Source organism: Odontesthes bonariensis, chromosome 17 (assembly GCF_027942865.1).
Source record: "Odontesthes bonariensis isolate fOdoBon6 chromosome 17, fOdoBon6.hap1, whole genome shotgun sequence".
In the NCBI taxonomy this organism is placed as follows: Eukaryota; Metazoa; Chordata; class Actinopteri; order Atheriniformes; family Atherinopsidae; genus Odontesthes; species Odontesthes bonariensis.
This window is the reverse complement of record NC_134522.1, coordinates 6,038,158-6,052,122: the sequence shown is the minus strand read 5'-3', so window position 1 is coordinate 6,052,122 and position 13,965 is coordinate 6,038,158. Positions and strand designations below refer to the sequence as shown.

At 43.8% G+C, this 13,965-nt stretch overlaps 1 protein-coding gene across 3 annotated transcripts in view; it reads left to right on the top strand.

Annotated features, from left to right (window-relative positions):
• lrfn5a (leucine rich repeat and fibronectin type III domain containing 5a) overlaps window positions 1–8,839 on the top strand; it is a 140,374-nt gene extending 131,535 nt beyond the window's left edge. For all 3 annotated transcript variants that reach the window (XM_075448309.1, XM_075448307.1, XM_075448308.1), the window contains 2 exons: window positions 5,564–5,837; window positions 6,897–8,839. In XM_075448309.1, coding sequence (XP_075304424.1) covers window positions 5,564–5,837; window positions 6,897–7,838 — 1,216 coding nt within the window. In that variant the 3' untranslated portion in view covers window positions 7,839–8,839. The remainder of the gene's footprint in view (window positions 1–5,563; window positions 5,838–6,896) is intronic.
• The last annotated feature ends 5,126 nt before the right edge of the window (window positions 8,840–13,965 follow it).

Below are 13,965 nucleotides of genomic sequence, written 5' to 3'. Positions count from 1 at the left end.
TGGCGTGTGTACTGCATCGTTTCATCGTTTTCATCCGTTTTCGTCTGGACCTGAGTCTTTACCGCAGCGTTGCCGTGTGGTTGCAAGAATTTTCGTACCCGTTTTTTAAAAAAAACTCGTTTCGTTTCCGTGTAGCCGTAGCCTTCAAACAAGTGCAAGAAAACACACTATAAATATATCTAGCCAAGACTTTTGAAGGTTGAACCTTGTAAACAAAAGTGTTGGCTGCATAAAAGTAAAAAGTGCAGTCAGAAATGTTTTTTTGTTTCCACACAAACTGTAAAAAAGTGATTGTAACTCCAGGCAGTGTCTCTGTTAGTTGAATACTAATTAGATGGGTGTGTAACACCCCTGATTGCCCCCACCCCCCTGTCACTCTCCATGTGATAATTGTCTGTCCGGCTTTGTTTATGCTGGCTGAATGGGGCGTGTTCTCACCTGTGAATAGCCACTCAATCACCTGGTACTTTACATGTGAATAGCGATAGGTGTGGCCTAGGAGGCTGCTGCTTTCAGAGAGTACAGAAAATCCAAAGATTTCTTTTCACTCTCTTTAAAAAGGGCCAGCTATATAATTTATTTGAATATATATATATATATTTGAAAAGTAGAAGTTTCAAGGTTTTTAATGGTGTCACTTATATGTTTGAATGACAAAAACACACAGTTACAGATGTGTTTTTGGAGATGTGTCAAAAATCCCGCCGGCGGGTTCTTAGACTCCAGAGTGTTAAAGTGGCTGTACTTGATTTGATTTGCTTTGGATAATCTGACTCTGGAAAACAGACTTTTTTGTGTGTAAGATTTGTGTCTTATCAGAATCAAATGATTAAAGCATTCAGTTTATAATATGCAGAACCTTTTACTCTCTTTTATTACACATGTATGAATTCATGTGCAAGAGATTTTAAGAATAAATGAGTTGGTATAGTGTGGTACCTGAAAAAGATGAACACACAGAGTTGTTGTTTTCTAAACCAAGATGCAAACTCTTTGCTCACCGATATGATGCACAAATAAAACCTGAGGCCGCAGTGCTAAGAGTCGCCTCTTATTCATCTCTGTCTGCGCATGCATGAGTTTGCAAATGTGGCTGCTCGTCTCTCAGTTTATAGGTTCTGTTCATGTTCGCTCCTCTCATTAACTTGCTCCCTTCAAAGTCACGTCATGTGTCCCAAATGAAAAATAATGATGCTTTCTGTATTTGATGTTCTTCAAGCCAAAGTTCCCCAGCATAGCGATGAAAATGTCAACAGAGTTAAGGGGAAGAACGCTGGCGGTCTTCTGGTTTCTGGTAATCCTGTTGGTGGGATGGTGCAGATGTTCTCACATGCACAGTAATGGCCCCCTGCTCCATTTCTCCCCCAGCTCTTTATGCTAACCATTAAACCTGCACATGTCCTCTCACCTTCACTTAGCTCAAACTCCAAACCAGATGCTTTAACCTGGCCGAAGTCGCCCTCTGCTCCTTTCAGTGCACGCCAGACCACGAGCTGTGAACTGGCTGCCTTGTTTGGTTTTAATGAGGAATTTGATTAGCATTTTAATGAGGAAATGCCAACGCGGACGTGCCTGCTCAGTGAGGCCAAAGGACAGACCTCCAGTCAATGTGACAAGTGTCAGAAATGTGAAGAAGAACCTTCCCATTTCTCTGCTGTTTTTTACGCGGTTGTGCTGTGAAACCTGAGTGGGAAGGCCGGCTGATTTAGTTGTGCTCAGTGGGACCGCCGTGGCACTCTGTGGAAAGGCGTCAGCTCAAAACGTCCAAGTGAGAACAATTGAATTACTTTGCTTTTTGAGGATTCAGCATCCATCGATGCACAGTGCAGCTATTCTGTATCGTTTCCATCCTTCCTTCCACAGCCAGAGTTCTTTTTCACAATGAGCAGCACTGTTTTTCCTGCCAGACCCCAAACAGAATGTTTTCATCATCACGTGCTGGAGTCTCTTGTTATTCAGTCGCCTTATTACCAGATCCAGAAGCTAACATTTGCACCTAATGTAGCAGCTGTAGTCTGGTTGCGTGTAGAATGAAGACTCTGATGGCCAAAATATAGGAACTTTACTTCAATGCCTATGAGAGCAGGGGGAACACAAGCTCTCCCTCAGCAACATCACAAGCACCTCCCAAGTTCTGGGCTTTTTAAAAGAAATATACATACATAATTACAAATAAAATGTACACACTAAAATGTGCCATTAGCTATTCACTCTGCATTTCAAAATTAAATTAAGAACAAAACACCAACAATGAACAACAAACAATACAAAATAGAACATATTTAAAGTGACTTGGGTCCCTGTTTAAATAAAATAAAATAAAAATATTTTTCTTATGTGCAGAAAATATGCAAATGAGCTCCAACTCGGACCAAACGGGTTAAAACGACATTTTTATAACGACTAAAACACACCAAAACATTAAAGACAACCTGACGCTACATATCCTGGACGTTTTCAACTAAACAAACAACTTTTAAACACGCTAGCTTAATTTAATGACAGAGAGCATCCCAACACATCTTACCATCATCTTACCCCCCCCCCCCCCCCCCCCCCACGCTGCAACAAGTAAACCAGAACTATGTACGATATCAGTAAATCAAACAAAAAAAAAGAATAAAACAGAAATACAGACACTATCACTTAGTTTTGAGAATGTTCACCTTGCTCATAAAAAAATAGACATTTAAATTATAATCTAAATATCGGTACAGCTACACTAAGACGTGGGACAAGCCGGGTAACCTTTTTAAGGAAGGCAAAATAAAAGATGAGATCAGCTTTCGTGTGACACACAGGATTGTTAGTGGCATTATATTATATTATATTATATTATATTATATTATATTATATTATATAATATAAAGGTACATCATGGATGTACTGAGACAGCTCAATGCGAGACATCTGTAGACACTACAAGCTGGGGTGAAACATGAAGTGTTGTTGACATGATGTCTGCTCTTGTAAAGATGCTCGAGACAAATGGACGTCAGTCTGGATCTGAACATTGATTTGGAGCCAGCTAAAAAACTTACATTAGTGTGTGTCTGAAAGCACAGATTTGTTTGATCATTTAGACGTTTTGTTCAGTTTAAAGTTGAGAGGTTGTGTAATAGTCTGAGGCTATGTCTCCGGAAACAAAGTTGCACCAGAAAGTGAAACCAGATCCCAGCAGCCAAGTGATTTCGATGTGTTTAGGAAGAAAAAGTCTTAAATGTTGACCACTGTAATGTGAAATCCATTCATCCATTCACTTTCTATACCAGCGTTTACCCCATTTAGAGACTCTAAAGCAGCTGTGATTGGGTGAGAGGCGGGGCACGCCACGGAGGGGTCGCCACTCAGTCACAGAGGAATGTAAACGCACATTTACTTCTAAATTAGATTAACGAGTGCGTTACGGGGCATTCTGCCCTCGGTCCTTCCAGCAGAAGGGAAACGTGACCCTGAGGTGAACTCATTGAACTCAGGACAGAGGCTGTTTTGCTGTCTTGCATGTTTGAATAACTCGATTTGTCACTAATTGTGTACTTTATGAATTAGCAAGTTCAATGAACTCCATGCTAATTAAACACATTTTTTTCATGGTATTACCTGAATAAAACCAATGAGAAATCGTTCTGGAGGGGTCATTCATGCATGAATGTAACTTGAACTCTTATCCCAGTTGGATTTTCTCTCTGCTGCTGAACCTTGCTGCTTCTTTACCCCCATGATTACCTTCGATACTGCAGCTGTAACATTAAAACCACACTGTTAATCATTTTCGGCAGGATCCTGGAGGGAGCATGGGAGTTCGCCCAACCGGTCTACATGTGTTTTGTGGACTTGGAGAAGGCGTTTGACCGTGTCTCTCGGGGACTCTTGTGGGGGGTGCTCCGGGAGTATGGAGTCCCGGACTCCTTGATATGGGCTGTTCGGTCTCTGTATGACCGGTGTCAGAGTTTGGTCCGCATTGCCGGCAGTAAGTCGGACATGTTTCCTGTGAGGGTTGGACTCCGTCAGGGCTGCCCTTTGTCACCGATTCTGTTCATAATTTTTATGGACAGAATTTCTAGGCGCAGCCAGGGCGTTGAGGGGGTCCGGTTTGGCGACCTCAGAATCGGGTCTCTGCTTTTTGCGGACGATGCGGTTCTGTTGGCGTCGTCGGGCCGTGACCTGCAGCTCTCACTGGAGCGGTTCGCAGCCGAGTGTGAAGCGGCTGGGATGAGAATCAGCACCACCAAATCTGAGACCATGGTCTTCGGCCGGAAAAGGGTGGAATGCTCTCTCCGGGTTGGGAATGAGATCCTTCCCCAAGTATCTCGGGGTCTTGTTCACAAGTGGGGGACGAATGGAACAGGAGATTGATAGGCGGATTGGTGCGGCGTCTGCAGTGATGCGGGCTGGACACGTTGGAGAGACTATGTTTCTCGGCTGGCCTGGGAACGCCTCGGGGTCCCCCCAGAAGAACTGGAGGAAGTGGCCGGGGACAGGGACGTCTGGGTTTCTCTGCTCAAGCCGCTACCCCCGCGACCCGATCCCCGGACCAGCGGAAGATAATGGATGGATGGATGTTAATCATTTTAAGCTTGTTTGGGGTTAAGAAATTTTAAATGCAAAGATGCTGCAGAAAGCCGATGCATTCAGCCAAATGGTTGCTTTATTTACAACCTGTGTGATTGTTTTTTTCTCACTCAGTAAGCTCACTCCTACCTATTGTATTTAACTATCAAGGCATTTATTTGTTAAGTCTCATTGTAAGGGATTCAAACGCTTGCCAGTCAAAGAAGAAAACACAACAGGTTTCTTGTACGTACATCACACTCAGTGGGTCACATGGCACTGAAAGGATCGGATTATTGGCTAAATTACAATCAGACTGACTTATTAAATTCATGTAGACACCTTAATCCGACAAGAAATTGGGTCAAATCGAGTTACTCGCGATAAGATTCAGACCCCGAGATAACTGGGTTGAAAGTCACTCTAAACCTGCTTGTAGACGCTGAAGCACGTGGTGAATCAGACTTTGCGTTCTGCGCATGCTCCAGATGTTTTCCCGGGGTCGTGACCCGGAAGTCAAAGGAGACGATATTCCTGTTGTTGTCGCCGTCAGAAAGAAACAAACAACGCGATGGAGAATGCTCCGTTGGGCATCGAGTTTGTGCAACAAGCAGCTCATCACAGACCAAATGTAGAGGGACGTAGCTTCATCTGGCTCTGCGTTCTCCATCTTTCTCCAATGCCTGAGTTTGTTGTTGTTGTTGGTGGTGAAGAGGTCAACAGGAAGTGGCTCTATTAGCAACAGCTGGAATGGGTACAGCGCCACCTATCATACCGGGGTATGACACGCTTTGTGCCTCTGATCCCATTCATTCACCGCCAGATATCCAAGGAGAATTACCCTTGCTCAACTCATTCTTATTGTAATTTAGCCAATAATGCGATCCTTTCAGTGCCATGTGACCCCACTGAATGTTAACTGGAAAATGTTTTAGGGAGCATTACTAACCCATGAAGGTAAATACTCTTCGTATTGATATGAATCATCTTTCCCTCCCTCTCCCTGCCACAGAATGATCCCCCCATCAAGCAAGAACTTCCTGGTCAATAACCTGGCAGCGGGGACCCCGTACGACCTTTGCGTGCTGGCCATCTACGATGATGTCATCACCTCTCTGACAGCGACGCGAGTGGTCGGCTGCGTGCAGTTCACCACCGAGTCGGAGTACATGAGGTGTCACTTCATGCAGTCTCAGTTCCTCGGCGGAACTATGATCATCATCATCGGAGGGATAATTGTGGCCTCGGTGCTCGTTTTCATCATCATCCTGATGATCCGCTACAAGGTGGGTGTCTGCCTCTTTTAATCCACTCCAGCCGGAGAGGGGGAGAGTGGAAGAGCTGATCTTTTCCATTCAGCGGGATGATTGGCAGTTTGGAGGTCACTTAATTACAGAATTAAAAAGAGATTAGGTTTGATATTGCTTCCGTGCATGGGCAGCTCTCACAGGACATTTTACCCTGTCACACTTCCAAGCAAATTCAAATTGCTTCATGGAGTCAGCGGCCACTTTCTGAGCTGCTCGACTCCTGGAAGATCCACTGTGGTCCACAGAAACGTTTTGACCAGTGATACTCACTATTGTTTTCACAAGAGCCACATTGGCAGCAAAATCAAGGGCAGAGCCACTTTTACCACAACATACTAAAGTCCCCTTTTTGCAAATATGCATTTCTACATATAAAACATCCCACAATAAAAGAAACAACACAGCCAATACATTTTCAATTCAGACCACATTTACCTTAATACTGGGATGAGCTGAAGCTGGCGTGCATGTCCTCGACTTTCTTCATGTTGTATTTGTAGTTTGTTGTTGTAATCACAGTGAGACATTCAGGATGAGCATGTTTTTTGTGCTGGTTTTTGCTCTTTTTTAATCAAAAAACGATCTATTGTGCCTGCATCTTGCGCTGGCTAAAGCAGCTAGCGTGCTCTGTGGTCAAGTGTGAGGTGGTTTAAGCGGGCTGCGTTGCCAGGTTTAACAGTTCCCCCTTTAGAAAACACCAATAAGCCTTAATACTTAATAAAAATACTTCCTACTGTGCAGTATTCGCTGTATGTTATTTGAAAAAATGTATTGTTATTGTTACCATATTGTTATAAGCTACTATGCGAGTGCGAGCCGCCAATTAAAGCTTGAGGAGCCGCACAATGAGTATCTCTGGTTTAGACGTTACAGATCGAATGTTTGTGCTGACGTTGGAGGTGTAAATAACTGTTTGAAAGCTTCTCAGCTGCGATGCATTTTGATTACAGATCATTCTTCATTCTTTTTCCTTTCTTTGCACCTGAAAGGTTTCACACAGAGACATTTCATTCCCCCCGTCTGCTTTCTCTCCAGGTGTGTAACCCTGGCGAGGGCGGCAAAGGTGTTTCCTTGTCGATGACCACCGTGCACTCGCAGACCAACGGGCAGCAGTCCCAGGGATGCACCCTGACTCCGAGCGCTTCCAAGCACGGATCCATCGGATTAGACGAACCGCCGGGAGGCACGAAGAAGAAGAGCGGGGCAGCCGCCGCAGGGGGAGGCCGCGGGGGGAAGGACACGGTCACCCAGTCGTCCGAGTGCTCCCTGCCCGACAGCTCCACGGCCACATCCATTCTCAGCCAGAGTTGGGGGGCCAGAAGCCCCACAGCGGGCGGTGAGGACTGGGAGAAAGCGGGTGAGCAGAGGCCTCAGATTGGCGTTTCATCTCCCACCGCCGCCACAGGGTCCCTGCACAGGCCCAAGCGGAAGCCCGTCCCCGGTAAGCCCGGCTCGGCCGGCCCCAACACCCCCGAGAACCTCCCCTCCACCTCCTCCCCCCGGACGCCTTCTTCATCCTCCACCGCCACGTCTGCCCCCCTCCCCTCCTCCGCCCTCACCCCTCTGGAAAACCACAACACCAACCGCAACAACTCCACCTCCCTGAATCAAACCCCGCCTCACCCCTTCGCCCCTTCCCCTTACGTCACCCCGAGCCCGGTCCCCTCCGTTCGCTTCAGAGAGACGCCCGTCCTGCGCCGCGCTCCCTGCGCCGCTGCTTCCACCGCCAAGTACCAGACTCTCCCCGCGGAGGAGGTGAGGAGGAGCAGGGCGAGGAGGAGGTACTCGCTCAGCGACGGGGGCTCAAAGACTCACTCGTCCCACCAGCACGCAGGTGGAGGAGCGCCCAAACTGGGACGGATAATGCGGGACAAAAGGAGCCAGTCAATGAGCGGGATGCTGCTCCCGAAAGGAGAGGACGGAGACTCGGACAAAGGGCGCTGCGACTCGGACTGGATCTTAGAGAGCACAGTGTGAGCCGGAACAAGGCTTTGGTTCCTCCATCATGGTTTTAACTTTGGTTTGAGTGTCTGCGGTGCGTTTGGATTTGTTAATAAGTGTATGCGTGGAGGCAAAAGCCTGTTGATGTACAAAACAATGTGTACTTTGCTACTATTTAGAATGTACGTTTTCATGTTTGAATTTTGTTCATAGACGTGTGCGAGGGGCTTGAATGGGAGTTTCTGCACGGGTGCGCGAGCGACCTTTTTTTTCCGCCTGTCCTCTTTTTTATTCTTTTTTGTGTTTCTCAACTTTTTTTGTATTGAGTTTACACTCTCATGCTCCACTTTGACTTTATCCGTTCTGCAGTCGGTCCGTCAGCGAGTGGATCACTTGCCTTGTCTCGTAGTGTCCTCGAGTCGTCTTGTTGGTTACACTTTATAGCACAAAAGAAGAACAAGACAACGGGCTTGCCACATCCTTTTTCCGAGTCACGCTCACCTTATCTGAAAATATCACAAAAAGGGAATTAATAAAAGGAAAGAAGAGGAATTAAAAAAAAAAATACAAAGAAGAAAAAGCACACCATTCTTGACATTCACGAGCTCACAAAGTGTGCATCTATACTGTGGCGAGAGAATAGCAGTCGGTGCCTTCCTTTGCACTAACAGACCCTCGCTAACAGACACTGGAACTGGATACAGGACTGTGCCACAACTCCACAAACGAGGGATTAGGACAAATGGGATGAACTAAGGAAGAGACAAATTTCACACATAGCCTTTCTTACCTTCTGCGTGGAGCAGACCTTTTCTTGACCTGTTAAGACTTTAACAGACCTCTTATGAAATAGATATTTTTTAAAGGGAAGAGTACAAAAACAAAAAAAAAGAACACGATTACCTTTGCGAGCTTTTCACTGACATTGGTATACTACAGCCTGTGTTGGTCACGAGCTCCCGGAAAGCTTCTGTACAGAAAAAGACAACATGTACCGTGTTGTTATGTTGTGTAAAATAAAAAAGGGATAAAAGGAACATGTGACACGTGTCCTTCCTGCATGTTCAACGCGTCCACTGCTGCATTTCATTCAGAAAAACATTTCCAACCCGGGTAAAACAGTTCAGCAGCAAACTTTACTCTCATGTTTATTAGATTAATGTCCAAACGTCCCACTTTTTCTTGACTTTGTCTGTTAGATTGTTGAAATTCAACACAACACATGTTTTTACCCCATGATGGGGTTATATTGACTGCAAATATGAGCACCTACTTAAGGTAGAAAAATGAGACATCAGGAACGTGTTTAAGCTCTTAAGAAGTCGAAGTTGTTTCTATTTTCAGACGTTTTTTTTCTTCGCTACATATATTCCTTTGAACTGGTGGAAAGGAACATTCCAAGGACACCTTTAAGTGTTCATTTCACCGCATTGTGTCTGCTGGACATGGATGCAATTCAGTTCATATTTGATTAGATAATACCTTAAAGAAAAGAGAAAAAAATCCAATTAATCCAGCTTCTATTAACAAAGCCACTTGTGAAAAATGTTTTATTGGGTCGTAAGACAGTAATCAGTGTTTGACGTCCAGAATTACACTGAATTCATCAAAGAAAATCATTCAAATTCAAATTCAATTCAAAAATACTTTATTTATCCCAGAGGGAAATTAAATGTTGATGTAGCTCAATTAAATCAAGGAGTTATTATAGATGCTGATGGCTGTGGGCAGGAAAGATTTCCTGTAGCGGTCCGTTTTGCATCCAAACTGAAGAAGGGAGTAAGAAAGTATTTTGGAAAATGAAACATTAAAATGTTTTCACTTGTATAATGTTGCCGTTGATAGTGAGTTACTGTATGGGCTCCATCTTGAGCCTAAAATGTTAAACTCATATTTGTCTTGTTTTTGGAAGTTTAGGCATTTTTACCTCTTAACAAACTGGCAGATATTACTGAATTACTTTGATATTGAAGAAAGCATGGAACCCGTACGTTTCCACTAGGGCTGGGCGAGTTAAGTCGTTATTATCTCGTTAACTTGTTCATTATTTAACGCCGATAAATATTTTATCGCGCGTTAACGCAGGTTTTATTATTGTAAAAGTCTGAATGCATCACATTCACACAGTTACAGCAAACACCACGAAGCATGGAGTAATAAAATAAAGATAAACTAGCAGGTAACATCACCGCTACAGGTGCTCCTCGGTCTCTGTGTGAAGCTCACGGAGCTAACCGACGCTACTTCCTGTTTTAGTCGTTTCAACATAAAAGCACGTATTTCAAAATACATTTTTTTTAAAAATCCTCTATTTACATCCAAGTTGAATTGTCTTCTCAGCATAGTAGTTCCAGTCTAAAATATCACTTAAAGGCAAAACACACAACTGATAGCAGCAAGTCATTCAAGGAAACAGACAGTGGAGCGAGGCTTCTACATAAAAACTACAGAAAGATGCTGATGTTAAAAGTGTGTTTGCACAACAAATGTTATGGCACTTTCATTCATATGGCAGCACATTTAAAATAAAACTAAATGCTAAAAGCTATACACTACTTTTGGATTCATTTTTGGATTTTGCGTACAAATGCAATTAATCGTGATTAATCAGGGAAATCATGTGATTAATTAGATTAAACATTTTAATCGTTGCCCAGCCCTAGTTTCCACAACAAAACTGACATGATACCTTCACAATGCGTCCCACTAAATCTAAAAATTCATGCATCACATCTGTGTATTGACTGAGTAATACCTTAGATTAGCTACACACACCTGGATCTTTCACCTAATGCATCTTCTCCTTTTAAACGGGTGAAACTCCATTAAAAAATACAAATGGGGGTCTGAAACCTATCAGTTCACCCGTGTGTATTTTACCTGTTATTCCAAATGCAGATTTATCGCACCGTAGGTGTGTTGGACCTTATATCCTCTTACAGATTATCATGAGGTGGAAGTCATGTAGAGAACTACAGAAGCAGGCAACCATTTAAAGAAGCTTTGCGTATAGACGACACAGAGGACATTCTTTGGCGACTTGAATGAGACACGACTGTCAAACTTGACAAGCCTGATGTCATGTGTGCGTTGTCATGTTTCACCCGTGCACATGTCCAGATATGGAAACATTTCCAATGTAAACGTAGATTAACACCCATAATGATGCCGATCCGAGCACCAGGTGAGCAGGAACATCAGAGAAGAGAAACACACAAGCAGAATCCGTAACCATGGTGACACCGGCACAAAGAAGGCGACAGTCTTATAACTATTATCACAGAACCATCCGGTATGGCACTTTAACATCCTTCAGCTGATCCGTCTGAGCTGTCTTTTGTTCCTTTTCTTTTTTAACAGCACCATCCTTAATGGCTGTTTCCTTAAATGTGCTTCAGAGCCAAACGTGACTAAACTTGACCATCAGCAGATTTTATCAGTAACAGAAGCAACACTGACAGCTAAAAAGTGAAAACGGTCAATTTCATGTTGTCTTTTTTAAAAAAAATATCATTAGGCTGGTATCATAATGAATTATCAGAGCCTAGTTAATCTACACGAGGAACAGAAATCATGCTGTATCTTAACTGCAGTTTAGGGTTAGGGTTAACCCTAACCCTAAATAATGACAGAAAAGAGAGTCAAAATACAGGATGTTTAAAGTGTGTTGTGCCATTTATTCATCTATTTATGTATTTCAATCAAGTGATTAATCTCAGACATATTTTTATATTTAAAGGAGAAGTTAGTTTTTTTTAAACCTGGACCTTATTTCTGGCATTAAATACGTTCATCTACTCACCGATAACCGTTTGGTGAAAGTCGGCGTCCTTATTCACTCCGTGCTTTGTGACAATCGGCTAACTTCACACAGAGTTTGCTGCTGCTAGTTTTGTGCAACATGGCATTTTGGAAATACACACTAACGAACCATGTTACCAGCAGCAGCAAATTCCATGTAAAGATGCTGCAGCGGCGGTGTCATCCCAGTAGACGCGTGTGTAGAAAGCTCCCATAAGCCCCCCGATAGCAACAACAGGGCAGCTCTGAGCTAACAGTGCAATAGTACACGTTCATTCATTCATTGGTCTTAAAGTATTGATGAAATAAAGACAGATAATGCCTTATTTAGAGGCTGTATTGTCTCTGCCCTGTTCTCTCCCGTTAAATGGATTTACGCCGATCTCCAGTGATCTAAATATCTTCCGAAGGACGCCGACTTTCACCAAACGGTTATCGGTGAGCAGATGGTTTAAGGTTCAGGTTTAAAACAACCGAACTTCCCCTTAAATGTCTATCTTTTGAAAATTGTGCTAGAATAGAATTTCTTCTGTGGACTGCTGGTATCTGAGTGGAACGAGACTCTGCTGTTGAGTTTGACTGACGGCTCTCATGACTTACGAAATGGACCGACTCAAAGGATAAAACTCGAGGGAGTTTGTTTGAATCACATCAAATGGGTTTGCTGTGAAAGCAGCTGCAAATTCTTTTCTTGATCTAAGTTCTAAGGGAGCTTTGGTGTGCTGCGCTTTAAAGCCCGTAGTTTTGCAACAACATTCTGGTTTAATGACAAAATGAATCGAGTACATTTTAGAAATTAAACGTGGCTGCACAGCCAAAGGGTTCCTGGTTCCTGGTCTTGGAGGATGCTTTATTGTCATTTCGACTCATGTTAAAAACATGGGGCAGCAGGGACTACAGGGGTCCTCCAGAGTTCAACAGTCTCACAGCTTCCAGGTAGAAGCTGTTCCTCAGTCTGGTGGTCCTGCTCTTAATGCTCCACAGCCTCCTGCCTGAGGGGAGGGGGACAAACAGTGTGTGGCTTCCTCCCGCCCAAAAACATGCATGTTAGGTTAAAGGCCTCGGTATGCTACTCCGTCGCTATCCGTCAATCCGACTCCGTGGTCACGCAGAGGCTATTAAACCTGTCATTTTTAACGTGTTCAGAGAATACGTCTGAGAAAGACAACAAGCTCAATCTGGGCAGTTGTTTGGGGGGAAAGGAAGAAGCCCATTATCTTAGTTTGATTTACTGCAACATGTGTCTTTCACTAGCTACGCCTGCAGCATGGGTTTAGCTTTCAGGATTGTGTCTTCACCAATTAGACCGAGTGTACATAATGAGATGATGATAGAAAACTGTATGAAAGGGATACTAAGCCGCCACCAACTAATACTGTCCAAATAGTGTTTAGAGTGTTTAAGGCTCAAAGGGAAAACTGTTTGATAACTATGGACTAATTTCAGGAAATGATCTTAATCTTAAAGGGATAGTTTGTCTCTTTTGACATGAAACTGTATGACATCCCATATTAGCAACATCATTTATGAACATCTTCTTACCCCCTGCTGCGTCCTCTGAGCAGAGTTCCAGCCTCGTTTTGTTGTTGATGAAGGTAGTCCGGCTAGTTGGCTGGGGTTTAAAAAATAAAGTTCTCAAAACAATATGTGTTCAAAAGAGTAATAGATTTGCATCACAAAATCGTTGTCCAGGAAAAAGTCAGACCTCACAATCGTTTGGCCCTATTTTCTCTCCATTCGTATCAATGCGTTCAGTCACCTGCCGACAGCCTGTTACGGTGTTTACTGCTCGGAAGCAGGGGACTGCTCGGTCTGCTCTTCGGTCTGCTCGGTCTGCACAGCAGACAGTGATACGAAGAGAGAGAAAATAGCACCAAGTGATTGTGAGGTCTGACTTTTTCTGGATGAACGATTTTGTGATGCAAATGTATTACTCTTTTGAACATATATTGTTTTGAGAAGCAAGACGCTTTATTTTTTAAACCCTAGCCAACTAGCCGGAACTACCTTCTTCAACACCAAAATGAGGCTGGAACTCGGCTCACAGGACACAGCGGGGGGATAAGAAAATGTTCATAAATGATATTGCTAATATGGGATGTTATACAGCTTCATGTCAAAAGAGGCGAACTATCCCTTTAAGGCCTCGGTATGCTACTCCGTCGCTATCCGTCAATCCAACTCCGTGGTCCCGCAGAGGCTATTAATCCTTTCGAAGTTCTCCGTCGGGATGTCAGATACGCAAGGCAGTTCACCTCCCGATCAGTAGGCGGCGCTACGTTAGACGACCCAATCTGGCGACGTCTATGGTGAAAGTGGTTGATTGATTGTTTACCTTCCGGCTCCGTTCCACTCCTCACAG